Below are 27,971 nucleotides of genomic sequence, written 5' to 3' on the forward strand. Positions count from 1 at the left end.
AAAGGCTCTGAAACACTGGTGAAACATGCCTGCGGTGACAAAAGGATCCAATAGATGGCACAAAATATCTTCCAGTTGATAAAGAACAATTTGCTGGCTTTACAAAAGTCTTTAAAATTGTTTAAGCAACTCCAATAACTTAAAATTGGTATATGTATGTTTATTATGCATGTTAGTTAATAGGTTTTAAACCTGAAAGCCTTTTTGTGTGAGGCTAGTTTTTCAACCAAGGTCTAAACTTGGCAATCAGAACTTTAATAAAATACAAAAAACAACTTTGTTTGGTTTAATTTTCAGGTTTTAATGTTTTATTTCTGAGTTCCTGTAATGTTATTATAGAGGTGATTATCTTTCAATTGAACTGAGAAGAGCAGACTTTGAGTTTGAAATGTTTCATGCATTTATTATTCAGGTGCTTGTCAACATTAAGCCTTTATTGCCATAGAAATCAGACATAAATCTTAGCACTTCCAGACGCACATAAGCTCCACTGGTCTTCAGACATCGGTGCTCAGTCCCGGTCGATCTCGACCACCCTGCCAGTACGCAGCGTTAAACTCATCTTTGACTTTGTGACGGTCAGAATGATGTCACTACAACCCTTAACAGCCTCCTCTTCTCCCAGTCTCTCTGAGCTCTCAGGAAATGAAGTTGGTTTGCGGGATGATGCTCTCCACTTTGTGATCTGCAGGATTTGCTGTGGCCTCGTAGTTACAGATGGTCACTTCATGTCTGTGAGCCTTAAGAGGGGCAAACAGGAAGAAACAATTCACACAATGTGTTAAAACTGCAGATTTAGTGTTTTAAAAAAAAAAAAAAAAAAAAAAAAAAAAAAAAAAAAAAAGATGTTAAGATAACAACTCCAAAGAAACAAAGCCCCAAACTAAACCAGAACTGTGAGATGATGTAATCTGGTCCCAGAGTCTGTGCAGCAGTGATGTGCAGTTGGAGACTTGTTAGGGAGACTGTTTGCATTTCACATAACAAAATAGCAGCCAGCACAAGTTTTTCAGTTTAGAGCTACACAGGCCTGCAGAGCTCAAAATAAAGACAGAAGTCTTTATTTTGCTTTTAGCAGCGACTTGAACAAGACTCTGTCACAGATACAAATGCTGATGAACGTTAAGTTCTCTACGGGTGACGTACGCCTAACATGATACATGGAGGACATGCAAACACAGAACTTAAGACATTAATAATTAATGTATGTGAGAGGCCGTTTGTGCCGCTTCGTTCAGACTGGTTTACCCTTTGAGCAGGAGCTAGAGTAAATAGAGACATATATACACTGCGATCTAACAAGCAGTGAGAGCTTGAGGACACAGAGATGATCAGGTAAAATTATCCAACATTCATTTTGCATGATTACCCATGCATTTCTTTTCATACTTTCTTTTTATTGTATTTCTTTTAACATTATACGGGGAGGGGGAGGTAGAGGGTGACAACAAAAAAGTACATAAAAAGAACAATAATAACCATTACCCATGCATCTTAAGGAACAACGTGTTGTAGGAACAACACAATAAAGTGGGCAAAAAGCAAAGAGCTTTAAATACTTCATGAAGTGCCTGCAAATGTTTCTCTGCCATCTCTCCAGTCACCTGTAAATGCTTTCAGCTGGAGTAACGTCTGCAAAACATGCTGATAAATGAATCATTAATGTTCAGTGATTTCCATTCGATAGTTAAATGTTTAGATCTTCAGTGATAATCAGGAAGCTAAAGACACATTTAATCTTAAAATCATCTAAAAAAAAAAATAAAAAAAGAAGAAGATATAACCCGATGGTGCCACAGCTGAACTGATCTTTAACTTTAAGCGTGCTTTGTAACTCCTTTGATGCACACATAATGCTGTCTACCAAATAATGCATGGAGGCAACAAATATTCAGGAATAATACAAAGGACAGAAATGACTGTTTTGTCTTGATAATATGAAATGTGTTTAAAGTGCTATCACAGGATCACGCCAAGTGACAGACACACAGAGACTCTGTAACGTCAGAAAGATGGCAAAGTACTCGGGAATGAATCTGCTGCCCTGAGGATAAGTGACAAAAAAATAAATAAATCTTGTTTGAGTGAACTAATGATGTGAAGCAAACGGCCAAATCAATCATGGAAATGCCAGAATAAAACTAATGTTATCAGAACTGATTCCTGGAAACATCCACGAGTATAGATTCTCACACATAAGATGATAAATAAGCCAAACAGCCTCATCCATAGACACTTGTATCCTGTTTCCAAGACGCATAGGCTACAACCTAGCTGTACCCGTCTGTTTATTAGGTGCACCCACCTTAATTTGATGTAATCTAATGTAATTGTCCTGCAAAGGTTCCTGCTTAGGAAAGTGTAAACATGATTATCCTGCAGGTTGTGGTTGCTGTAGATTAGTCACACAGAGGTTACCAACATTTAGTCCTCATTAAAGCTGGAACTGCGAAGCTCTCAGAGGACCTTTGGGGAAAGGGTGGAAATGCAGACAACACCCTGAAGGAAGATTCTGCCTCAGTGGATTTTAGAGAACCAGCCTCACTGAGAGAGTTCGAGAAATGAACATCATGTAGTGGAAGTTTGCGTTTTTTAACACAGGTGGGGAACCCCCCCCCCCCCCCCAAAAAACAAACAAAAAAAACTAACAGAATGGTTCCCCTACATCCGAATCTTCTTATAGTCACTGATAACAGTGGTTCAAAATTATGACTGAACCAGTGAAACATGAGCAAAAAATAAAAAAAAATTAAAGCCACAGTCGTGACAAATAAACATGCTGAAATGATCCCTTATAGCACATCAGTTGATCAGAAAAGAGAAACACAGGAAGCAGCTCATCAACACTGCTTTTCTTTATTGTTGTTGGAGTTGAGACTAACCTCTGAATACTCTCCTCTGAGGCCGATGTAGTACACCCGGGTGCTCTCTGCTCCAAAGTTCTTCGAGATGTGGATGGAGAGGTGCTGAACATTGGAAAAACGAGCGATTCTAGACACGAAGAGAGAACGAGAGAGCCTTTAGTTAAAGACAAAGACAGCAGAAATGCAAATGTACTCCAGGAAAGCCATCATGTGGTCTCAGTGTGAAAACTATATGTAATATTATACAAGTCTATGAAAAGAAACTGGCAGAGTGGTGGAAGCTTAAAGGATGATGGGATGAAGTAAGCGTGTTCATGACATTTATAATGAGCGTGTTAATGCTACAAAAGAACACAGACAAGCGAAAGAAATGGCTCCTGTCATCTTTTAAACACTTCTTTGACCAGATTAAGTTTCACAACAAGCATCAGTCATCTTGGCTCGAACATAACGAAAGCCGTTAGACTGTCAGAGCGATAACTTCGAGTTTCAGAGAGGAAGGAAAGACCAAACCAAAATAAAACAACCACAGTCAAAATTAATGCTCATAACGGCTTTCATAGTCTTTGAAAAATGTAACTAATTTTATTTAAATTTAAACACAGGCCACCTCCCAACTGGTGTTTTTTAACTGAACTTCACCTTCTATTTCTACTCTGTTTTCGTGCCCACACCTAACCAGAGTGAAAATGAAAGAAATCTGTGAGTGGGGAAAAGAAAAAGAAAATGAATAGAAAGTGTATTAGCACGCAAGCTTGTTTCTTCCACTTAAACAAACATGTTCTGCCATCCGTTCATCAATATTTTGGATTATTATCTCAAATTCTCAAGTTATTTTCTCAGTTGTTTGAGTCAGTAAGTCAAAATTTTGAGATAGTATCTACAAATTTTGACTTACTGAAGGCATAAAAGGCTTTTTTCAACAGCTAAAACAAGTTTCCATACATGACCGGCAATGATTGTGTGTTGAACCCAAGCAGAGCCTTCAGAGAGCTTTCCAGACTTTTCCAGCATGTTGGAGCTGTTTACTGTCACTAGGGGGCAGTGTCATGAACAAATGAGTCTGTGGGTTACTCTCGCTTGTGCTGTTGTTGATCGTTCAGCCAACTTAAGTCAGAATATACAAATATATAAATAACAGCTGTGTCCAAATTCAGGGGCTGCATCCTTCGAAGGACCCGGCCTCCGTTGAAGGATGCAGCCCCTGAATTTGGACACAGCCGCTGTCTTTGAAATGAAGTAAAATTGAGTGTTAAAAAAGAAACGTGTCCACTGCAGCCACCGTCTGTCTCTCTACTGCTGCTTTCTTAAAATCTTTACTGTTTTTTTTCTCCCCACCCATTCTTGCCATAATAAACAACCAGTCAGCATTCGACCTCAGCACCCCAGCCGGGCGTGTGGGGATTATTAATTAAGGACGTCCTACACGCTAAACCGTCACTCTGCACAGCTACCTCAAACAGACCAACTCAGTACTGCGAATTCGGCCCAACAACGTAGGAGGTTCGTCTGCGTACTGTAGTTCCTTAAACCTCGGCTGAAAACACACCAACACACACAATTTCTACATTATGTAGAGACGCAGGCAGTCTGTCACGTGTGGCGTGAGAACACGCTGGAAAACCTGCTTTTCATGAATCTACAAAAAAGTGAGAATAATGTGATGATGATTTCTCAACTTGGACGAAAATGTCTGTTTAACACGTGCACTGCAGTGAGCGATTTACACATGAAGCGTCTTCTGCGTGGGGGTTTTCTTCCTGCAGCTATTAAACTGGATGCTTAATGTAGCAGTGAGTGTGTGAGTTTTATAGCTCTTCCACAGAAAGATTAACATCCATCTTTCTGGAGTGCAGGAGCATTTTTATGTGTTTTTGTTTCTTTTGTTTTACTGGGTATTACTCTGTCATTTACTGGCGTTCGTGCTCTCACTTTGTTGGGTACTCCAGCTCAGCGGCAGGATCTCTGTTGAGTCTGAAAGCTTGTTCGGGTTCTCTGCCGGTGTCGTCAAAGGACATCTGAGGGATGTTCTTGTAGCTGAAAAGACCCAAAAAAAACCAAAAGTCCAACAATTTAGCCATAAGACATCACCATCAAGCCAACTTACAACAAATCAACTAAAATGTTAATGTTTTCCTTTCTTAAATACAAAAAAGTATCATGTCTAAGTTGGAAAACGATGACCAAACCATGTAGATGCACCGCCTCCAGTTTTCGTCTACGTTTTCCTGCAATAACTCACAGAGACAGGCACTCACAGTCGTATCTCAGCTGGATGGGAGCTATCATTTTCTCCGGAGATGATGATGCCTTTTAGCTTCACGCTGCCAGTAAAACTGAAAGAGATAACAGACGGTTACTTTGGTGCAGACGCATGCTGAGACGCTGAGGCAGGAGCTGTCATGACAAACAAATGCAGAGCTGGGAAAACAAAGAAATGGTTGGTTTAAAATTACAAGAGTCAGGGCTAAAACTTTACATATAACTGATGAAAGGGGACCTTTGCTGCTCCATATTTTTAATTCAGGGGATCCACTGGAGCTGGACCTGTATTCACAAAGTAGATCCTGGTGAAGTTAATACTGAGAAGTTTTCTAAGAATCCCTCTAATAGTTGGGCATTAAATCTGGCAAAGATAAAAGATAATCACAAATTGTTTTATCTCTTACATGAACTCCCAAGATAAATACTGAGAGAAGTGTTGAAGAGGACTCGAAGAGGCTGAAGAGGATCTTAAGCAAAGAGAAAATGTGTAGTGCTACTGAAAAGCCACTCCAAGTGAGAAGGCAGAATTTGTAGTTCACATATAGTGAAGAACAAATAGAAGAACAGACATGATGATGATGATGATGATTATCATTTTGGGACTTACGGTATGTTGAACAGCAGCTCTTCATCTGCGTCGCTGTCCACAAACTACAAGAAAAACAAGGCGTCAGGGTTACAGAACACAGAGGCAGCCGCAGACGTTTGATATGATGTCACCAGTTCTGATTAAGAGCTTCACTAAAATTAAAGCGACACAACAATGTCTCATACTGAAACTGTGCTCTGGTGAAAAAAAAAAAGCAGACAGCTCCGTGGGACGTGTAAAATCATAACCAACAATATTCACAAAGCAAGTCAGCTGATCCCTCCTCGGCTGTCCCGAGGCTTCTTGTGAAGCTCACAGAGTCAATGTGGCTTATTTTAAAATATTTCATGAATGACATATGAAAATATTACATATCTGAAGTCAACAACAGTGTTTTTGGATCTGTAAGACTGTGTGGGAGGTTTCATTAAAGTCCCTGTTGAGAAATTCTCAGACTTCAAGGTGTTTTCCATTTAAATGTGACTCATTTTGTGATTGTTTCAGAAAACAATTTTTTTAAAATCACCTTTCATGATTTTTAAAATGTCCTTTTTAAAAACCTCCAAATACGATCAGTTAACTGTGGTGAAAAATATACAGTTTTTTCCCCACATTTAGTCTCAACTTCTTAAAAGACTGAAAACATTGAAACCCCTCAGCTCCAGATTTGGGTCCTTGACTGTTGACTTGACAGGTCAATTTGGGTCCAGTTTTGGTGATATTTTTTTCTGCTGCTCTCTGCAGTAATTTCATGCCTGACTTTGGTCATTTATGGTTATTTTGCACTTTTGTGATCCTGTCATGTTGGTCATGTTGTATCTTACTTTGATTGTTTGAGGCCATTTAAGTAAATTTGTGGTTATTTCAAGTGTCTTTTTGGTAATTTCTTGCGTCTCTGTGCAGGTGCTTTGAGTCTTGTTTCTGACTTTTGTGCTCACTTTACCGATCACTGATTGTTTTACGTCTCAGTTTGGTTGCTTTACCCATTACTTTGATTATTTGTGGACACTGTGGTCATTTTGTGGTAACCATTTTCTCTCTGTTTTTAAAGGTATTTCTGTGGTCAAGTTTCACTCTTTGGTCATTTTATAAATACCTGTGATTGCTTTGAACCTCTATTCACTTCTTTTGTTTTTACTTTGGATATTTTGAAGTCACTACGCATCCAATTTTGCTTATAATGGTCATAATGTTATTCTGTCCTACGTTAAGGCAACTTGGAGCTTCTTTTTGTGGTTGTTCTTTGCATTTCAATTTTTTTGCTCGGGGGTCACATTATATCTCTCTGTGGTTATTTGACATTCTTCTGCGTTTTTTTTTTAAATTTATGCGAGTCTTCTGTGATCATATAATGGTTTTATGTGCTAATTTGACGCTTTATTTGTGGATAATTTATGTACCTCTTTGGTCATTTTATGTCTTTTTGTTGTTTAATTCTAACCATTTTTGATGCTCTCTCTCTCTCTTTAAGGCAATTCTGTGGTCGTTTTCTCTTATTGTGATCACTTTGTGATAATGTTTTTTTCTCTCTTTATAACCATTTTGTTCCTATCACTGTCTTTTGCGCGTGTTTGCTGCCCTGCTCCTGGTGGACCCATTTACAAACCAATCACAAATCAATACTTTACCTTCATAGATCAATATCTAGTAAAGTTACAGGACTTGAAGTCAAGCTGCTGACTCCATGACCAGGCTAAACCTGCACCTCAAAGCTCGGTAAAGTTTAGTTTGGATATTGCGCAGCTCCGCAGCGTGCGCGCCACCTGGACACCTGCCCGGGGGAGAGGCGTTACCTTGTCCCGGTCGTTCCGCTGGTCCCACGGTTTGAACACCAGCTTGCCGTCTCCGTCCCGGCTCTCGTTGAGACACTGCAGCTTCTCCAGGTCGATCTTCTGATACAGTCCGTACTCCAGGCCCCTCTCCGCGGGCTCGTGCTCACCCTCACACCCGCATCCGTGCCCGTGACCATGACCGTGTCCGGACATCGTGGCCGGTTTCCGTTAATCACTCCGGGTAGAAATAAAACGTAGCGTTCACGCTGGAGTGTTTTTATAAAGTGAAATGAGCTCAGCAAGTTTCACTTGGAAGCGTGTAGTGACGTCTGCGTCAAGTTACGTGAAGTCACGAGGTACGTTCCGGTGCAAGAATTTCAAAATAAAACTTCAAAGGTTTGCGTCAATTCGAAACGTGGTTTAGTATTATTTATCACTCAGTGAAAAAAAACCCCTAAAACCTGAAAAAAAATATTAAGTACTCTTTTTTTTTACACCTCTACATCTCCTTTAATTTTTTTCAAACTCACTGATTAGCTCATGTGCACCTTGGTCGTGTGATTGAAATCACCTGTCTCACATTGATTACCATTAAAAATAGTTTCTTATTCGTTTTTTGACTGATCCTTCTCATTCTAAGCAGTAATTTTGTCTTTCTGTAAATTTGAAATAAGGTCTAACCTTTTTTTCTTTCCAGAATGAGCAGTCTGTACGTGTCTTTTCCACAGTTCATTATCATTACTGCAGTGATTTCAACATCCAAAAAACTAAAAAAAAAACTTTTTGTACTGAATTATTTCAGATTCCTTTTGTGCATTCAGACCAAATTCCCCTTCCCAACCGTTAAATTACTAATAATCACGTGGAAAAACATCAAATTAAGCAGCTGAGACTTAAAAGACTGAGAAGTTTTAAAAAATGGCTAATTTTAAAATTAAAATGCGGTGAACAGAATAAAAGCCTTTGGAATTTAATTCAAATGCTTCATTTGTGCTTCAGATACTGTTCATTGTACATTTTGTAGGTGAGAAGATATCTAATGTGTTGCATGTCCATATATTGTGGCCCAGTAATAAAGATCCTTAAAAGTAAAATGATTAATTAATTGAACTTGTAGATTATCAGCATGGTGATGTGAATCTGGAGCCTTTGATTTAGACTGTTATAAAAGAAAGGGTTAGTCTTAGTTTGAAGAAATGGTTGGTATATTCAGTTAGTTCAGCTTTCCACCGCAAACAGAGCTTTTTCAATGGAACTTGTGAGTTTTCAAGACACTTTATTTTGAAAAGAAAAAGATCCCCACAGAGATTGTTATCTGCTACAATGTAGCCACTTTACGACGCGAAGAGGAAAACACAAGCGATGTGCTCTCAGATTGGCTCACGAGTCTTACCACCAAACGTCGGCAGTGTCGCAAACTGTTTACAAGTGTCACATAAAAATAAAAGCGACATCAGCATAAAGCAAAATGTACAAAAACCTGGATTTAATGATGTCCTCATATCAAAAACACGTTCATTACAAGGAATCTGGAAAAGTTATGTGTAAAAGAAAGTGACTATTATACAGGTTAAAAACAAAAATAAAGGAGGCTCCTGCTTCAGTTTTTTTAATAGCGGTTAAACAAAACGTTTCGGTCTCTCATTCATTTAGTCATGTTGAGCCGTGTAAAACGCTCAGCGATTGCTGAACTACTAAAAGTGATGCTGGCCGTTAAGAATAATAACAATAGAAAAAATATACAGATTTATGTTATTATAAGGTAGTTTTGGTAAGATGGATCACTTCTATAAACCTTTCTGAGTGACAAAGAGACACCCACACAAACAGCTTCAGGGAAAAAAGTCAATTTTAATAAAAATGACCATATAACATTTATTAAAATCTAATAAAATTACAATTTGTAATCTACTTCCATTCAGGCCCATGTTGTGGGGTGCCAGGTCCCAGTGTTGAAAATAAATACATTTCATCATCATCATCATCATCATGGACTGCAGCTGCAGACAACTTATGTTTCTTTTTCCAAATCTCTCCTCACTCAATCAGTTTGTCACAGTGAAGCAGATAAAAACAGGGAAGCACACATTCGACAGCAGGGAAACATGAATTGAAGCCACAGGAGGGTTAAAGTAAGTCTACGACGCCGCACGCTCTGCTGTGCTTTCATCTTAGCCAAACACATTTTTTTTAAATGCACCAGGCAAAACATGATTAAAGTCCCCCACCATCCAGCTGATGTCTCGGGTGTCGGGACATGCACGTTGCATGCGATCAAGAGACAAAACATGAGTAAAAGTGTAAAAGTTTCCCACTGTAGTGTATCATTTGGTCATGAGGAGAAACAACAGCTGACTGTTTTTAAAATAAGAGCCCTTTTTTCTGTCCCTTACAAGGAAAAGATTCGCACTTTGGGAAATATGCTCATTACTAGTTTGATTAGAAGACAGATAAAACTATCATCTTTCACATGATAAATATGAACCGCTTGGCTTGGCACAAAGACAGGAAACAAGGGAGAAAAACAAACGTTTAAGCTCATTGTTTAACAAATGTAATCTCTTTAATTGTTATGAAAAGAGAAAATCAAGCATAAATATTAACATTTTGCATGTCAAGTCTACCGTTTCTGACCAGATGGGGAGCTTTTGCGGAAATGCTACTTTGTTCAAATGTCGCCCCCCCCCCACATTATTTATGAAAGGAAAACTCGATTCAGTTATTAACTGCATTAAGGTTGAGCCCTTGATGCTCAATGTCTGGTCACAGCAGTAAAAATACTGCACTTATGCTATAAATGTGAAAATCCTAGGTGAGTTCCTTCTTGAGTTATCACATTCGTACACTTGACCTCTAGCCCTGACTTCAAGGTCGAGGTCACTTAGATTTAAAATCATCTGAGATTTTTAGTAGATGCACCGATGCTATCAATTTCAGAATCCTACGCTGCCCTCCCTGCCACCCAAGTGATGACAGTACACTGTCAGCCTTTTACAGGTGAGGGGTTAAAAAAAAATAATGAAAATTTGAAACAAATTGATTAGTGCAATTAGTCACAGACTGTATATAAAAGCTGGATGTGGCCATCATGACATCACCCACTGATTAGTGGAGCACTGAGTTGAGAGTTTTAAAACTCGGGTGGCTAACATAGTGACTTGTCCACCCACAAATAATTTAAATTATTTAGCAAAAATAATTTACAGCATTAACTTTATTTTTCATTGATTAAGACTTAAAATTAGCAGCTGAGTCCATAAACTCTTCAGGAAAATGTTAACTGAGTTTACGGATCACATTAGAAGAATTTACTCATGGACTTCTATACAATATAATTTCAGAGACGCCCCCTACTGGCCATTAGAAAGAATGCAGGTTTGAGGCAAATTTTTTGTGCACGTTTTGGCTGTGTACAAATGTACATGTTAATTAATGACAATTAAAGGTTCTGTTGGGGCTGATTTTGTTACAGCTGAAAACGAGCTGCTCCCCTCTTTCCAGTCTTTGTGCTGCCAGAGAAAGCGATAGAAAAATCCTCTAATCTAACCTTGCAGCAAGAATTCCCCCAAAAACTCTTTCTTTAAAAACCGTCTGCTGGAAAACATGATTCAGTAACAGACTGACTGTGTTTGTGTGTGTCCTTCTACCATGTGTACCATCGTTTAGGATTTAAATACTTAATTTAAGACCCGCAAAACAGACGTCACCACAGAAAAAAAAAAACATCAACCCACCCCCACAAAAAAAAAAAACAAAGAAAAAAAAGGAAGTTAACCATTTTTCCACAAATACTGCAAAGTTCATGTGATGTGTTTGCGGGGCTGAAAGTGTGCGCGCAGGGTTGGAGGGTTTCCAGTCCAATTCCGCTACACTGTAATTAAAATCACATAAAATACATTCAGTCTCTTTCACACTACCGGCGGGAGAATCTGTTCTTGAATGCTTTGATAGTTTTGGCCATCATGGGGGCGATTTCTGTGGGGAAGAAGGAAACAGGAAGAAGTGATTTGTTAGATTAAAAGACACACACACACAGAAAAAAAGAAATCCTCAATGGTGCTTTCAGCGAGACTTACTTTTGACTTGAGGTTTTTCCCGGGCGGCGTGTCCTGCTCCGCTCGGTGCAGAGAAGCGGGATGTTCCAGCGGGAGGAGGGTTGTTTTGGGAGGAAGACGACTGGCTTGATTCTCCGGAGTAGTCAGTGGTAGCCGGTCTTATTCTGACGGACACAGGAAGAAAGCCACTGAGGTGAATATTAAAAAAACCCCTACACAGCTCTGTCTGCAGCCGTGTGCATCGATAGAGAAGATCTTCCTCCTCGTGATTTAAAACTCAGTCTGTGATATTTATCAGGAAATCTCTAAACATCCTCTCAGTTTCTCCCTGATCTTATTCTGTACTCACTTGATAGGAGCTGCAGCTGCTGTGGAGCTGGCTGTCGAACCACTGGTGGTTCCAAACTTCTCCTGTCGGCGGCGAACATCACGGGGCGGCTTGGCGACAGAGTTTACGTACGCCATCTTAACCTGACGTCCTGTTAGAGGAAACAACACTCTCGGTCAAACACTCAACAGCCTTAAAAAGATTTTAAAAAAATCATCATGAATCATAACTACAGAAACAAACAGAAAATCCCAAAAAGCTTTTTTTTGTGCTTTATGTGTCAATTTATACAAAACTGCAAAAGCTCGTCCCACCTTTGGGTTTGTTGGCATGCGCAGACGTGATATTCTGAGTGAGCATCCTTAATCGCTCCTCGCGCTCGTCGTGCAGCCTCAGGTACAACTCCCTCCATGACTCGTACTCCTGCGGAGACTCCCGCTTGAAGTCGCGCCGACAGTGACGCATCCACAGCTCGTCCGATTCCTCCGTGAACCACTAAAAGGAGGCGAGAAGAATCTTCAAAAAGGGACGTATACCCATGACAAAAAGTGACATTAATACAACTTTCTCAACATCCAAACTTTATATTTTATAATATTTTCTGGAAAGCTGTAAACTTGCGCCAGACAGAAAAGATGGAGACAAAGAGGAAGGCGACCGACTTTAATGATGAATAACTGCTCTGCTTGTAAAAGTGTTGCATGTGTAGCAGCCATTCAGAGTTCATCCTCCTAAGTTTCATAAAATACAGCTTGATAGTTTTTAACAAAGTTTGGAAAAAGAAAGCAAATGATGCTAAAAAATTCATCCACCTTATATTTCTATTGTGAAAGCAAAACTTTTGCAGCTTGTGCTTTTAATTCTATTTCAGTGGAAATTAATAAGAAGTGAAAATTCTCTAGATTTTTCACTTCTTATAAAAATACCAGTGGCCACCAATGCTAGCACTCAGCCTCCCAGTAGATACACCTGTGATATCAATCTGAAACTCTTACGTCGCCTCGTTCTCGAGTTATCGCATTCACAAACCTGGGTGTCCACGCCGCTCACCTACCGGTACAACGGGGTGACAAAAATATCCCATCAGTCTTTTATGGCTGAAGGATAAAAATCAAAGAGGTCAATGTGGACGTTTTAGCTATTTTTGTGGCTATGTTTTAATTTATAAACCATGACACTGGATTTAAGAACATTTTTCGATTCCTCGCTCCTTCCTCAGATTAAGCTTTAAGATTAAAAGGTTCACTGAAGTCTGACATGTTACCTGGTTGCTCTGCTCGATGCGGTACAGCTGCTCTGGGGTGCATCTCTCCAGAACCGGCTCCAGGATATCGAACGGCACTCCTCCCACCTCGGCGATCGCTGAAAGAGCAGAGAGGCATCGTCAGGGTGGGATTACACTTTTTGCTCATGTGCGTGCACAGTTGCAGACCGTAGACACGTTCCTATTCGACAACACAAAAAGCAGTTGGGTGGAGTTCAGGCAAGGACCACAGATGAGTAGATACTGACTTTGAAAGACTTTCTGCTGTACTTTTATCCTTTGTTGTGAACTCTGATCACCTGGCACCTACACAGACCATCACAGTGAGTGAAGAGCAAAACAATAGCACCTTCAAGGCTATGAAATTGCCCCCACGCTATTCATGAACTTAGTCTCCGGCAAGGTTATTAGAGTTATCGTAAAGAGAAAGAGAAACTAAACTTCTCAATACACAAAAGCTAACCCTGATCTGAAACTGTACCGACTCCAAAATCTATTCTGTTCCAAGGTGGGCCAGACGTACATTGCTAAAATTATCCTGCAAATCAGTCCATCACTATCTGAGTAATCCTGCTAACAAACAGGGAAACAGATCAAACCAATCACATACCTCTGTGATGAAACTAAAAACTCTAAAACGTAAAATCCTGCAGTTGTTTAAAAGCAGCAGGCAGAGAAATAAAAGTAAAACACAGAAATTAAACTTCAAAAACGACATGCTATACTACACTTTAGATAAAATTAAACTCCTCTCATCAGCTTTAATATTCATGGTCAAACTCCGTGGCATCATCAGGCCCTTGTTGCCCCCTGCAGGGAGGCTCAGAGACTGAGAAAAATACTGCGTATCCACTCACAGTCGATGTTGTTCTGCAGGACACGGATGCACTGCTCGTACAGCGTCATCATCTTGGGCAGGTAGGCGGTCTTCGATCCTGAGTAGACCACCATCTTGGAGTTAAACCGCTTCCCCGTGAAGCCTGCATCCTCCTCTTCATTGCACACAGGAACTGAAAGTGAAGCGAGCGAACGTCAGAGCGAGCCTCAATGTAGAGGATGAGGAAGAATGTTTGCAGATATGCTGATGCTGGCAAGAAAATCCAGATCAGAACACAATGTGCACGAATGCGAGAAATTGCTCGCAGGTACATGTGTGACCTGATTCAGAAGTGCAAAGATACAGAATGAGGAAAGAAAAGTCTAGAAAGCATCTGTCATTCAGTCAGAAGCGGTTCCTCTCTTCACCTGCTCCTCAGCCACAACTGCACTCAAGTTTCTGCATGAAGTGAGACGTTATGTCACAAAGTTAACTAAAAGTATTTGTTTCTAAGTTAGAACAACAACCACTTAAAAAAAGAAAGAAAACATTTTAAGGCGCTTAATTTATGCACAAATACAAGCACAGAAAGACTCATGGAAGGGTTCACCTTTTTGATGCCAGAGTTTGGTATTCCCATAGCACTTAAAGGAGAAACAACATAATGAAAAAGTTTTGATATTGGGGGCGAGGGTCTTACCTTTGCGTCTCTGAGGGGACAGCGGTGTGATGTCAATGGAGGGCAGAGGTCTGTAATTGGGCTGAATCGCTGGCAGCTGGATTTCAGGAACAGTCGGCACAGCTTCGTAAACCTACAACAAGATAAGAAACACTTTATTTATCCCAAAAGATGGGAAATGATCAAATAATCAGAAACAACTCATTATTTGGCTGAAACTATCAAAAAGGTAACAACAGCTCAGAAAGGTAAGGTAGGGTATCAATTAAACAAAAAATACAAACAAAAGTCAAAACCTCAATATAAGAAAATCTAAATATGACAGAAGAAGAAGCACAACTCTAAATGAATGCTGGTCCTGTGGTACGAGATAGATACTAAACCTGCACAGTAACTGGATGCAGTGATGTGGAAACAGCTCATCAAAGTGAGGGATTTACTCAGAAAGAGGAGAGTTCAACAAGTTCAAGATTTAGCCAAACAATAAGGTCGTCTTCTTGTTCACATTCAGATGGTTTCATGAGCTGCTCTTTATCCTTTTGCTTTTGTAAAAGATCCACTTTGTTTTTATTTTGGGGAAATAGATGAACTCACAGGGAGGCAGGAGGTAAAGATTGTGTTTGTGTGGCCAAGAGTTTCCACAGTTAAGGTCATTTCTGCTAAACCTTCTCTCTCAAACAATCAAGAACATTGCAGTCTGACAAACTCATGTTGCAGAACCTTGTGAATGTCAGTAAAACACAACAGCATCCTCCTGGTTGTGCTGCTGACCTGATGCTCTGACATCAAGCTTTTAAACTGAACTCTTTCATTGGAAACTGCTGTATTCCAGCTGGAGACCCAGCTTTCAACTGTTGCAGCCGATACCTTCCTCTCACTGTCCCTGCTGCAGGTTCCTTCCGTTAATTAAAAATGGAGTTCTTCCTCCCCACTTTCACCAAGTGTCTGTTTTTCGAAGATTGGCTTATTTATCGAGTTTTCATTCTAATAACATAGGGTCGTTATAACATAAAAGCACCCTGAGGTGACTTATTGAGAATTGATGCTATATAAATAAGTTTGAAATGAATCGTATTAATACTGTCCAACATTTGACACTTGCACAAGATGCTTTTGACACTCTTATTTGTTTATGTTGAATATGAAGCTCTTCCAGTACACGGTTAGTTTAGCATAGCATAAACATGGACTGACCTTTATTTGCATTTCTCTGCTTTATCATCTGTATTTCTCACAGTTGCATCATAATTTACAAAATGAGGAACATTTTTTATTAAATAAGAACTTAAACTAGCGATTTAGGCCATAAATGAATCATTAAAGTGTTTACTGAAGTCATAAACCATGTGGGCTTATAGGTAATTTTCCCACAGAATTTTACAAAGTTAAACATGTTCTTGCAACCAGAGGAGTCGCCCCCTGCTGGCTGTTATAATGAACAATGCAGGTTTAACCTCCTAAGACCCAAACTCTTCCACGGCATGCATTTTTAATTTCTCATTGATAGTTGGGCTGATTGGGTCCTCTTGAATGTAAAAACAAAGATTTTTTTTTTTAACTTAATTTTTGTTTCTAAGAAAAATGAGAGCCACATATGAGGATATTTGTTTAAAATTTCGATAGAACAGTAGCAGTATAATGTCCTCGTAAGTGGATATCAGGCCCCTGTACAGCAAAATTGAATACTTTGGTCTAAATAACCCAAAATGTGATGTCGCAGGGTCCTAGGAGGTTAAAGCACTCCTGTGCAGGCCTCACGTTTCACACCCGGAGGCTACACCTATGTTGTATCTGCAATCTGTGGTTGGTGTTTCTACTTTCTGCTTCTCTCTGCATCACCTTGACACTGGAGTTATCAACTGTTGCTAGGAAACGAAGTCCCACAAGATAAAAGCTAAGCTAAGCTTTCTGCAAAAAAAAACGCAGCCCAGGTTAAAGGCATCTCACGGATCTGATGTTTTCACCAACATGACACCATCAGAGTTCTAACTGCAAAACCGACGGCAGCAAGCAGCAAGTTCTACAATCACTGCAGAGCCTTTAATGTCACAATGAGTGGATGAACCCTCTGAGCTGTCAGTCTTTATCAATGAAGAGAAGGAACCCTACACAAATGTCAGCTGCAGTTTTCCTTACTGAAAAAACTCTGACAGCTGCAGAAGACGCTCACAGAAGGAGCTTGAGTTACGGCTCACTCCAAGGTTAGAAAAGTACGTTTACACCCTGAAAACTAAAGCTGAGTCATCGGTTTAAACACTGACTCGTGCTTGAAATTTTAAAAAATGCTCATCGATGCTATCAGAGATCTGCTCTGGGTTTTGGCAGTCATTTTCTTCTACTCCAAGTCATCCTTAAGGACGATTTAACACCTGTTAGAGGTCTAGTTTTACCTTTTCACACTGTTAAGCAGGAGTTTCTTTACAATAGCTGAACAGATCATGGCATCACATAGGCCTTGCTGATTTTCTATGTTGATTAAATAAAAAGACAAATAACATGTTTTAAAAAGGTTGGTACCTCCTTGCTTCTCGATGGCGTCGTCACCGCTGTCCCCGAATGCGTCCTCTTGGTACTCTGAGCGCCGTTCGCCTTGCGCGCTTTGGAAGAAGAAGAGGACGAAGAGGAGGATGCAGGTGGAGGTGGAGGTGTTCGTGTGCGATGGGAAGACGACGTTGACGAGGAGGAGTGAGACGGCCGACTGTGCGATGAAGCTGAAGCTGACGGTGTCTTCTTTTTCTTCTTCACAGACGTCGGGGCGTCGTATGTGAGGAAGGACTCGAAGGACATGGTGGGCACCTCGAAGTCCTCTTCTTCCTCCTTAGGTGGAGAGTCCTTCGGCACTCGTGGTCGCCCTAAAAGATGAAGATCATAATTTATTATACTGCATTAATTTCTCTTAAAATATTCAACAAATGACACATATAAAACAAAGACTTTAATCCAGGATTTTATTTTGGATTTATGGACATCAGCACTTTTGTAAGAGTAGAATTTAAGGCAGGAAGCAAAGAAATCAGAGGAATTCTTGTCTGGAGGTTCAAGCCACAATCGGAATGACGTAGTAGGCTATCTGGCTAACGGTGCAGCACAATTCACATGTTACTGCTCACAAAACAACAAATATGACCTGGACCTTTGAGCACAATGTCTGTGAAGACCCATAAGGTGACCACTCTATGTAAACTAGATTCAAACCTGAGGAGGAGGAGTGATTCTCGTGAACGGACAGACAGACGAGTGCCACGCCACAGCATAAGCGTTTCTATTTTATTGACCAGATGAGCTAAAAACCGAGAGGTGCATGACAAACTCACATAACCTCATGACCATAACTTTTTGTACGCACCGCCATTTGCAAGAGCACCAACAGTGACATCACCAACACCGACACGCCTGAATACCTCACCTAAGAGGCGTCCAGGAAGCGTCCCAGTCAGACGCCTAAACCACCTCATCTTGCTCCTGTTGATGTGGAGGAACAGCGTCTCCTTGTCTGATCTCTAACGTAGAGCCCAGGCATCCTTTAGATGAAACTCATTTCTGCTGATTGCATCAACGATCATCACTATAGGTGAGGGTGAGGACGCAGACTGACCGGTAAATCGAAACGCTCCGCTCCCTCCAGCACAACGGACCGTTACAGCCTCCTCATAAGTAAAGTTTTAATTATTATTACAATATAAAAATTGTTAACTCCTAATTACTAGTGACTAACTAATTACTCAGTCACCTAACAACACACAGTCCTCTTCTGCTTCACACATGCATGCTGTGGTTAATGAACCAAACAAGAAAACAGTTTGAAAATCTCACTTTGTCACTTCCTGTCAGAGGAGTTTCTCGTGCTGTTTCTACGATTGCTCAGTTCCTCAGAACAGGAAGTCACTCTGTGTTGTGGCCATATTTCTTGATCCAAGCTGATAAAACACACACACAACCTTCCTGTTGCACAGAGCTGCACAAATGACCACACAATGATTGCCTTTAACCTTCTATAGTAATTGTTTTGGCTGTGGTATAAGCACCAGAAATCAAGAGTTAAATGACAGAAAGAAGATTATTTAAGTGCCCCTAAATGTCACGGCTTATTTCCTTCATAGCAAAGTAAAACATTACACAGTACAACAAGAAGATGGTTATCTTTCAGTAAGACATTTATGGGCTTTTAGTGAGGAGAAGATGGTATAGTTATAGTTTAAATTGTTATTCAGGCTACATGTAACAAATTAATTCTCACATATTTGGTATCTTTAGATAAACTGGCATCTTGAGTGGAACATGAAAAATGATTTCTGTGAACCTGATATTTGACTGCAGTCTTTTAAAGATTAAAAAGACTGGTCGACTGCTTTTAAAAGGTTAATTTGTTATTCAAATAAGACTCGAGTGATAGAGGCTGTATCCCAATTCAGGGTCTGCAGCCTTAAAGTACGCAGCCTCAACGATCCTCAAGGGCCGCGTACTTAAAGACCGCTAAGGCCGGAAGTGCGAGGCTTGTGAAATGGGACGGTCTAGCCTCCGTCGCGCTGCCCAGTTTGCCTAGCAACCATGATAATAACAGCTGGAAACGTTTCATACAGCTTTGTTTGACAGACATGAAGGAGAAAATCTTTTGTTCATTTGTTTGTTTGTTTCTACATGAGCTTTGATCATTCTCTAATTAAGCTCAGCTATTGAACCGCGTATTTTTTAAAGTAAAGGCTTTAAAACCAAGTTAGCACAAACGTCACTAATGTCACATAACTTTGCCGACCGTAATGTTTTAATGTTCTTCATTATTAAACATTTGCACAGAAATAAGTGACATATTATTCAGTACTTACTTAAAGTTTACTCTTCGGGGGCCCCTCATCCGCCGTTTTTTTTCGGCAAAATTATCCACACCCACCTCTGCGCTATGCATTCTGGGATATGTTGGGCCACGAAGTCTACACCGCCACGTCCTTAAAATTCAGGGAAATGAAGGACGCATTTGAGGGACGCATTTCGAGCAGCCCTCGAATTGGGACAGCCTTCGTTGCGTCGCTGTGACGTAATCGGCCTTAAAATGCGGCCTTTGAGGCTGCAGACCCTGAATTGGGATACAGCCGTAGTCACCTGTACGCGCCCACAAGCAGGGCAACAGGAAGGTGTCTCAGCGAGCTCCAGATGTTTTGATTTTAAACTGTTTTAAAGTGCTCATAATTCTGCAGATGTTTTTTTCTTCTGTTATCTTTAGATTAACCGCTGCTATCAGTTACTCGAGCAGCTGGTTATTGTTTCCTGCAGTGGCTGGGGGCAGCTGCCTACATAGGCAGGCGCTGTAGCTCTTGTGAATTTTATTAATAAAGCGCCAAATAACAACAAGTCGCCTCAAGGCGCTTTATATTGTAAGGTAGACCCTACAACAACACATACAGAGAAAAAGCCAACAATCATATGACCCCCTATGAGCAAACACTTTAATGACAGGGGGAAGGAAAAGCTCCCTTTTAACAGAAGAGAACCCTCCAGGAGAACCAAGCTGAGGGAGGGGCGGGGCCATCTGCTGCGACCGGTAGGAAGACAGGACAAAAGACATGCTGTGGACGAGAGATAGAGATTAATAACAAGTATTGAACTCACCTTCATCTCCTCCTTTCTTCTTCTCCTCCTTCCTGCTGTCATGCATGGTTGACTTCTTGCTGTGTTTAGCAGCCTTCTGTACCGGACTCTGATGTCTCTCTCGGTCTCCGCTTCGCTTCTTCCCCTGACTTCCTCCGCCTTCTCTATCGCTATTCGTCTGTGCGTGGCGTTGCCGCCGCTCCTCGTCTCGGTTTCGGTCGCTGTGGTGGTTCTTGCTCGGCTCCTTGTTTGGTTTGGTGTGGCGGACGTCTTTGCGGGAAACAGGGGGAGGAGGTGGTGGCGGGCTGGGTTCAGGTTCGGGCTCGGGGCTTTCGTATTCGTCTGAGTGATACCCTCCTCGCTGTGGGGGACTGTACTGGTCGTGCTGAGGAGGTGAGGGCGAATAGTTGGTGTGGTAACCTCTTTCCTCCTCTTCCTCCTCTGCGTAGGAGCGGTCTTCCTCAGGCGAGGGCTCTCGGGGACGTTTATGGTCTCCTCTGCCGCTCGCGTCGTGGCCTCGAGCCTGCGCGTGAGATCTGGAGCCGTGGCTGTTGGGTCTGAGGAAGAAAGATGGAGACAGAACTCAGTTTTTGCAGATGACGCCATTTGATTTTGGGGTTTTATTTTGAAGGTTTGGATCTTCTGTCCTGAAAAGTCATCGTTACACACGACCATTGCAGAAACAGAGCACACAGCGTACAGACACATGAGAGCTAAAGTCATGCATGTCGAGGCAGAGGTGTGCAGCCGATACCTGTCTCCAGACTGAGGAACCAGTTTCTTCCATTTGGCTACGAGATTTTTTGCCACTTCTCCAGCTAATTCATGTTTCCTGAAGGAGTTCACAGCCTTTCCCACTCCAGTTTCCTACGAGAGAAATTCCCAGATTTAACAGTCAAGCTTTGGCAGCTCCAGGCAAGCGATTTAATTGGCCAGAAACAAGTTCAGGAGGGAAGCTGTCAACCTGCTGTCCCACTCATTTATCTGGAATATTTTCCCTCTGATTTTTGCATCGACAGTTTGGAGGTGATGAAGCAACACATCCTTACCACCAATATGTCCACAGTCATAGGAAGCTCCCCGAGTCTTTTCAGAGTCTTCAGCAGCTGAAATAAAAAGAAAGGAAAAACTAATTTATCATTTGGAGAAAGAGTCCCGATTCCACCACAGAGCCTTTCCTTATTTTATGTCACAGTGATGGTTGTTCATATTAGACGAAGCCAAAGACTCAAATACTGCAGACGTAACCACCTGTTCTTCAAACCTTTTGTTTGTGAGATACAGTCAGTCACAAGAAAGTTGGACTTAAGGGAGACAGAGTGTAAGATAAATTATTTTGAATCAAGAACCGTGTAAAAGCTACTCTGGTAGAGTCCAGCAAAAACAATATAGAGCTGAAATTAAGCAGAATGAGTTTGTTTAAATTTATTTTCCTAAAAAAGTTACTGAAGCTGCTGTTTTGGTAAATATTACTGTTGAGCCCCTGAAAGGTGACAGAGGAGATTATTCCTGCCTTTGTTTTAATCCTCATGAAGAGTTGGCGTGTTGGTGTTTTACAGTTAAAGGAATAACCTGATGCTACATTTAGTGCTCGTTACATGAGGGTTGGGCTCTGCTGGTCGTGAGCTCAGCCTGATACTGAACACGTGAAGATATGATGATTATCACTGTGACTTTGGCTGCTGCTGTGCTTCGTGCTTTGCAGTGGAAAAGTCCAGCAGATCCATTTGAACCTGAGCTGCTTCTATGACACACAGCAGGAGCCCAGGCTGGATTTCCACCAGCTCACGCTGCGCCTGTTTATCAGCTACAACTGTTGACTTTACTAAAACTTCTAATTAGCCCACTGTTACTGTTTTCACACATAAAACCTGCTTTAAAATTTTCAAAAACTGAGCTCATCCTCAACTAACCTGGTCCAAACTAGCCCAGTGAATGGCTTTTATTATTTTTGTACTAAAATACACATAAGACAGCTAATTAAATGTATTTAGAACTTCTTTACATTAAAATAAAGGCGGATTTTTATACAGCTGTTTAAGTGGTCTGACCCACGTGATATTAAATTGAGCTGTAGTGTGTGGCCCGTCTGACACCTGCGGTTTAAACAGATACACAAGTGTGTCATAAAAACAATCCTTATAAGGAATTGTGACAACAGCAGTAAATTTGCTGGGACTGTTGTGGCCCGTTAACAGGTGACTGCTAGGCAACATAATGTAATCGTAGCGTAATACAGATAAGAACCTTCAGAGGCCTAAATTTGCATCCACACTGGAAGAGATTTGCTTGTTTTTGCGTCACTTTGAGGCAGACGTTAATTTATAATGTATTTACTAGCAGTCCAAAATTCTTTGGCATGTGAGGAATTTCTTATAAGCATATACAAGAGCTAAAATTTGTGGGGTTTTTGTCTTTGTACACTTTTGTATTTTCATTTTATTTCCCAGTAAAAACAGAGGATTCAGATGCTAATCATCTTTAGGTTTCAGCAGGGATCCATCCACACAACGCCTCCTTTTGAGACTCAGCAGAGCCAATTAAAATGTGGGACATTGTCTGAATAGACGGGTGGGGAGTTGATATGCTGTACAGGCCCAGGTAAAAAGTAGGACATGCGGTCACCCTTAATATAACATACACTGGAATGAGTGCATCTGGATAATGAGTAAAGAATCATGGGTGATGAAGTTTTATTCATACATTTGTGCTGTTTCCTGTTATTTTGTCATAGTGAATAAGAAAAACATAAAATGAAAAAGCAGGGTATATTTCCTGTGCCAATTTGAAATATTTATTCTTAACTTTTCTCTTTAACGTCTGCAGAGTCTTTACAAGTAACACAAGATGATTTAGCCTTTTGTGCTTGCCTTAAAAATGTCCCGCACTAATTCTAGTTTAAATAAAGGTCGACACATTTACAGATGGATCCCTACTGAAACCCAAAGATGTTATCCCATAGAACAGCAGCTGTAATAACAGTCTGAACACTGAACACAACCATTTAATGACTGCAAAACCAACTAAAACATCTTGAAAACATTTCATTTAAATTAAACACATCACATTAAAAAACAATAAACCGGGGAAGCTGGTGTACTCTCAAGGAAATTTTGAGCATTCAACAATTAATTTCCTACATTTCATGCCTCAATTTGCACTTTTTCCAAGATCAGTTTAGAAGGAAAAATAAAAAGGAAAAATCCTTTTTTTAAATTTTACATAAAGGATTTTTCCTTTATGTAAAGGAAAACACAGGAATCAGTTCAAAAGAATCTAAAATGAAATGCAATGACACTCTAAGCTATTTTCAAATAATTATTCTCAATTTTTCTAATGTATCAATTTTTAAAACATTTTGTCGCCCATCAATATTTATTCTTGTCATCTTTAGTTTGCCTGGTTCCTGACCAGTCAGACTGTAATGACCTGACTGCTTTTGAGTCTTTGTATTTGGATCGGTAACCTCTTAAAATATTACTTTTCCATGTCTGAAATAAACTAACTCTCCATTTTCAACCTTTTCCATGTTCAGTAACAGATTCTGAGGTTTCAGCCGAGCCTCTGGAGAAGACATAAGTCCTCTGCCCGAGGATTTCAAGGTACTGCTGCAAACGGTTCAAATAAACGTCTGAGATGTAGCTGAAGGTGACTAAAGAAGGTCTTAAAGGCAATCAGTCTGTTACAGTCAGGCATGATGAGATAAAGGCAGGGATAAGATTCAGTGCGTCTTGATTACATTGCATTATTAGGTTTGCATTATTTGGGACCCAGTGGCAAGGCTTTGTGTTTCTTTATGTTTCTCCTGCAAAGTCCGAGTCACTTAAACAACTGGTACATCACAATTCATTATATATTAAAACTGGAAAAGTGAACAGGGCGTTAAAGCAGATTTTCGTGCATTTCCTCCCTGAGATTTTCTCGGTAGAGAGGCTCCATCTGCTCCGTGGACCTGCTTTATATGAAACTTGCAGCTGCTGTCTGACTCACACTATCTGCGCTCAGCTCTGCGCCATCACTGCTAAAGGATGAGGTGGCCTAACGTGGCAGAGCTGTTAGAAAACCTTTGCCCTCCTGATTTTTGCGTCTTCTTTTGCAGTTAAAGCTTCACTTGTGCAGCTTGTTTGTGCTCAGCAAACGCATCACACGCATCCACGCTGCTTTGTTACACACCAGCAGTAAACAAAGGCGAAGCCAAGAGGCCGTGTGTCACCATTTACACGCTTTTATCTCCAATTTTCTTTAACAATAGACTCCGGGTTTGGACATGAGTAGTAGCCCAGCTCCAGTTAACCAGAATCGGGTAAATCTCAGAGGCCTGTCGCCGCTGAGCTGTCACTACTTTCTAACGTTAGCTAGCTGAACGGCTAACGACTGCTCTAGCTTCGAGTTTGGTTTTCGGGTAAAATATGTCGTGTTTGGTGCAGCTGCTCCGATAGAAGGCAGATAATCAATCCATATGTACTAACAACGAGCTGACAACCATTACACTGAGCTGAAAATGTAGGGTTAAACAACTACGTTATAACAAGTTAAAACCCCTTAATTACTGTGACGTCCCACACGGTGCCTTCACAGGCTGTCGGAACACACTGAGATACTAAGAAACGATTGTGTTTGTGGTGACGCCCTTCTGAAATACTATTGTTAAGATACATTTTTTTAAAAAGAAGAAGATTACTTTAGACACAATAATAAATCACATAAATACGGTAAATGCCTCTCTACAATTTGAATTGATGCAATAACAGATAATGGTCATTTAGCAAGAAATACCCAGATATTGTCTTGTCCAAACTGGCCAAATGATTCAGCTAAACAGCCAAATAACACGCATTTACATTTTATTCAATCATTTGCATTTCAATTAAAGTCCCTAAAGGTCCCCGAAATATCAATTTAAACACTGCTACATAATTATGGTTTACTAAATGATCTGCTTTTTATTTTTAATCTATTTTAACTAGAGCCTGGCCAATCCCTTAGCCAATATCAGCTATTTGCAGTGTTTGAATCGGTGTCTGAATTTACAATGGTCAATAAATGAAAGTTAAGAAAGTAAAGAGATGGGAGAAACACCATTCAACCATATTATGAGTTGTGATGTTCCATGGTTTGTCCACCAGAGGGCGCTCTGCAGCTTCCCTGCTGGCAACAGGAGACATACAACAAACGTGGCTGATGTCAGGGAAATTTGTTTATGTTTTGTGTTTTAAAGAAATATCTAGATATATAAAAGAATATTGGATTTTTATCTAATCAGATATTGGTATCACTCACACTTTAAATTGAATGTATCCTATCTCTGAAATAAATCCCACAATTCTGTGGGCTACAGAGGGTCATGACATTTTCAGTTTATATAATCAATGTGTATGACTAATTTAAATAAGTTTAATTATATTACAATATATATTACAATATACAAATATATTACAATTACTTGCTATAACTGAAAATAAATGGTTGAAAAAAATAGATTCAGATTTTAAAACATCCAGGGAGACGACAGGCTGTGTGAATTGTTCTTACTGTGATGAGGTAAGATTTAAAAATGCAGAGCTGTTTAGGGAATTTGGTGTTTTCTGCATGACACAGTAAAAAAAACAACAACAAACAAAATCACAAATATGAACGACACCATGCCAATTTTTTTTGTTAATCTATTACTCAATAAGTTGCATTTTAGAAATGTGAAAATGTGTATGACTAGCACAGATGCAGCTTCTGTTAACAAGTAAATGACCTGATGCGTGCTCAATCTTCCAGGTAAGAAAATCCCTGGAAGTTGACTCTGTTAATCTGGATGTGACGTTTTCAGTGGGAGAAATGTTTTGTCATTCATCCAAGTGACTTTTTCAGTCTCTGCTTCACTGAGTGACTGAAGAACTCACTTGAATGAGTGACGAACTGTTTTGGGAAGTACACGGCCTGTTATTATTGTGCAAGAGGGGAAAAAAAGAACTTTAACTCTTACACTAAAGGGAAAAATAACCAGCACTGTGTTTAAAATATTAGTAACAACCTGTTTGAGTGGAGTTTAATTACTACGTTAAAAAAAAAAAAAAAAAAAAAGACAGGAAACTGCAGAATTGGGACCAATCATGCCTGCATTTACATTCTCCCCTGAAGGCCCATGTTGAGACTGACATAAGCATTGTAGTGTTAAAACATGTTGAATTTCCTGACTGACAGACCCACCCCCATATCTACAGAGGACTGTCATAGAGGACCTATAGAGTGAGTCTTCCTCACTGGCCTAGTTAACAGCTGAAGCTGCAGCCTCACACATGAGTGATAAATGGAAATCCTATTAGCTATATTGGTTTAAGGAGGCAAGAGTAACTGTTTATATACCAAACACATCAATGCCCAGAATCAGTGTCAGATTAGTGGTAGGTATGATTTCCCTGGTGTATACTTTCATTATCCCTACAATAAATTACACCCAAATCATAATCCCAAACATCTGTTGTACACAGCAACAGACAGTGGAGATATTTACAGTACAACTATGGTTTATATTATGATTTCAACATGTAGAAATGATGAGAAGTATTGGAAATGTGAATTGTTGATCTTATTCTCCTAATGTTTTTTTAAATACATTCTTTATCATACAGTTATCCCAATGCTAATCTAATACTCTGCAAATGAATTAGATTAGTATTGTATTGCAAATAAAGCTGCCACTTCAGGAAACTGCTGATGCTTCATCATCACAGTCTGAACCGAGAAATGTGAGAAGACAGAGTCGGAGAGCGAGCCGTGAACGCAGCATTTAAAAAACGTTACGACTTTCTGGGAGCCGTCGCCGTGACCGCGGCTTCCTCACGTCTGTCGGTCACGTTTCGCGGAACGATCGGTGCTGACCACCAAACGTGTCCGTGTCGACCTGCTGGGCCGTTACCTTTCGGGGCTCCTGGTTCTCCTGGAGCCGGGACTGAAGTCTCTCCACTGTTTCCAGCAGTTCCTCCGCCATGTTTACTGCTGGTACCCTGTCGCCCGGAAACGGTTTGATCCAGACCGAGCAGAGAAAGGGAAGAAACGAGGCGACTTCCGGTACCTGGGACGACGGAGTTTAGAAAATAAAAGCCCAGGGCCAGGAAGAAAAAAACAAAACAAAAACAAAACGTAATTCAAACGTAATTCAACGTGTACATTCATTTAAGATGTAGCATTATTATTAATTTTTTTTTAACTCTTAATGATTTAAAACAATCTGAAAGCAAAATAAACACAATAAAGTGAACTAACTATAAAAGTATTAGTTTGTTTTCCACAAAAAAATTGAACATATCTACTAAAAAAACTAAGCTTATGACGTAAACTCACACCATCTTATTCAGTTTGGCTACCATGCCCCCAAACAGATTTAGCTTCACTAAAGTAACATAAAAAAAAAATGTTCATAAGCACAGACAAAGCAGAGATGCTGTCAACCACAGACTGACTGGAAGGGTCACTTTAAAACAAGAACACCCATTCATTGAATTCCTCTATCAACAATTGTTTCCAGGGGACCAGCTTCAACATTTCTGAATGCACTTGCATATACTGTAGCGTCTCCTAGAGCTTGTACAAAAAGTCACAAATGTCTTCCACGTTAAATGTATTGGTATCACTGATTATGCGTTATTATAAGTTGGAGCTGGATGTTTTCCTCAGAGTTATGCCATAAGATTCATTCTTAAAACTACAGTGTTGGTTGACTTACTGTTAATTTTTTCTTTTATACAAAGGAAAGCTACTTTC

General features: G+C 40.2%; 2 protein-coding genes and 2 long non-coding RNA genes across 4 annotated transcripts in view; 1 reads left to right on the plus strand and 3 right to left on the minus strand.

Annotated features, from left to right (window-relative positions):
- Positions 1 to 27,971, plus strand: part of LOC146492814 (uncharacterized) — a 181,421-nt gene that overhangs the window by 84,513 nt on the left and 68,937 nt on the right. The window lies entirely within an intron of this gene.
- On the minus strand, positions 277 to 7,865 carry pithd1 (PITH (C-terminal proteasome-interacting domain of thioredoxin-like) domain containing 1). The gene is made up of 6 exons (XM_085148000.1): positions 7,512 to 7,865; positions 5,737 to 5,780; positions 5,123 to 5,200; positions 4,797 to 4,901; positions 2,883 to 2,991; positions 277 to 740 (listed from the first exon to the last, which is right to left on the minus strand). The coding sequence occupies exons 1-6, from the start codon at positions 7,701 to 7,703 to the stop codon at positions 639 to 641; spliced, it is 630 nt and encodes a 209-aa protein (XP_085004126.1). The 5' UTR covers positions 7,704 to 7,865; the 3' UTR covers positions 277 to 638.
- Positions 6,370 to 7,504, minus strand: LOC146492820 (uncharacterized). Its single transcript, XR_014871854.1, has 2 exons — positions 7,257 to 7,504; positions 6,370 to 7,003 (listed from the first exon to the last, which is right to left on the minus strand). It is a non-coding gene; the product is annotated as an uncharacterized LOC146492820 (long non-coding RNA).
- Positions 9,322 to 27,259, minus strand: eloa (elongin A). Its single transcript, XM_085147996.1, has 12 exons — positions 27,127 to 27,259; positions 21,266 to 21,322; positions 20,971 to 21,083; positions 20,238 to 20,773; positions 17,151 to 17,485; positions 14,655 to 14,766; positions 13,995 to 14,147; positions 13,138 to 13,235; positions 12,188 to 12,368; positions 11,895 to 12,024; positions 11,567 to 11,709; positions 9,322 to 11,465 (listed from the first exon to the last, which is right to left on the minus strand). The coding sequence occupies exons 1-12, from the start codon at positions 27,196 to 27,198 to the stop codon at positions 11,404 to 11,406; spliced, it is 1,992 nt and encodes a 663-aa protein (XP_085004122.1). The 5' UTR covers positions 27,199 to 27,259; the 3' UTR covers positions 9,322 to 11,403.

Source organism: Neolamprologus multifasciatus, chromosome 22 (assembly GCF_963576455.1).
Source record: "Neolamprologus multifasciatus chromosome 22, fNeoMul1.2, whole genome shotgun sequence".
Taxonomy (NCBI): domain Eukaryota; kingdom Metazoa; phylum Chordata; class Actinopteri; order Cichliformes; family Cichlidae; genus Neolamprologus; species Neolamprologus multifasciatus.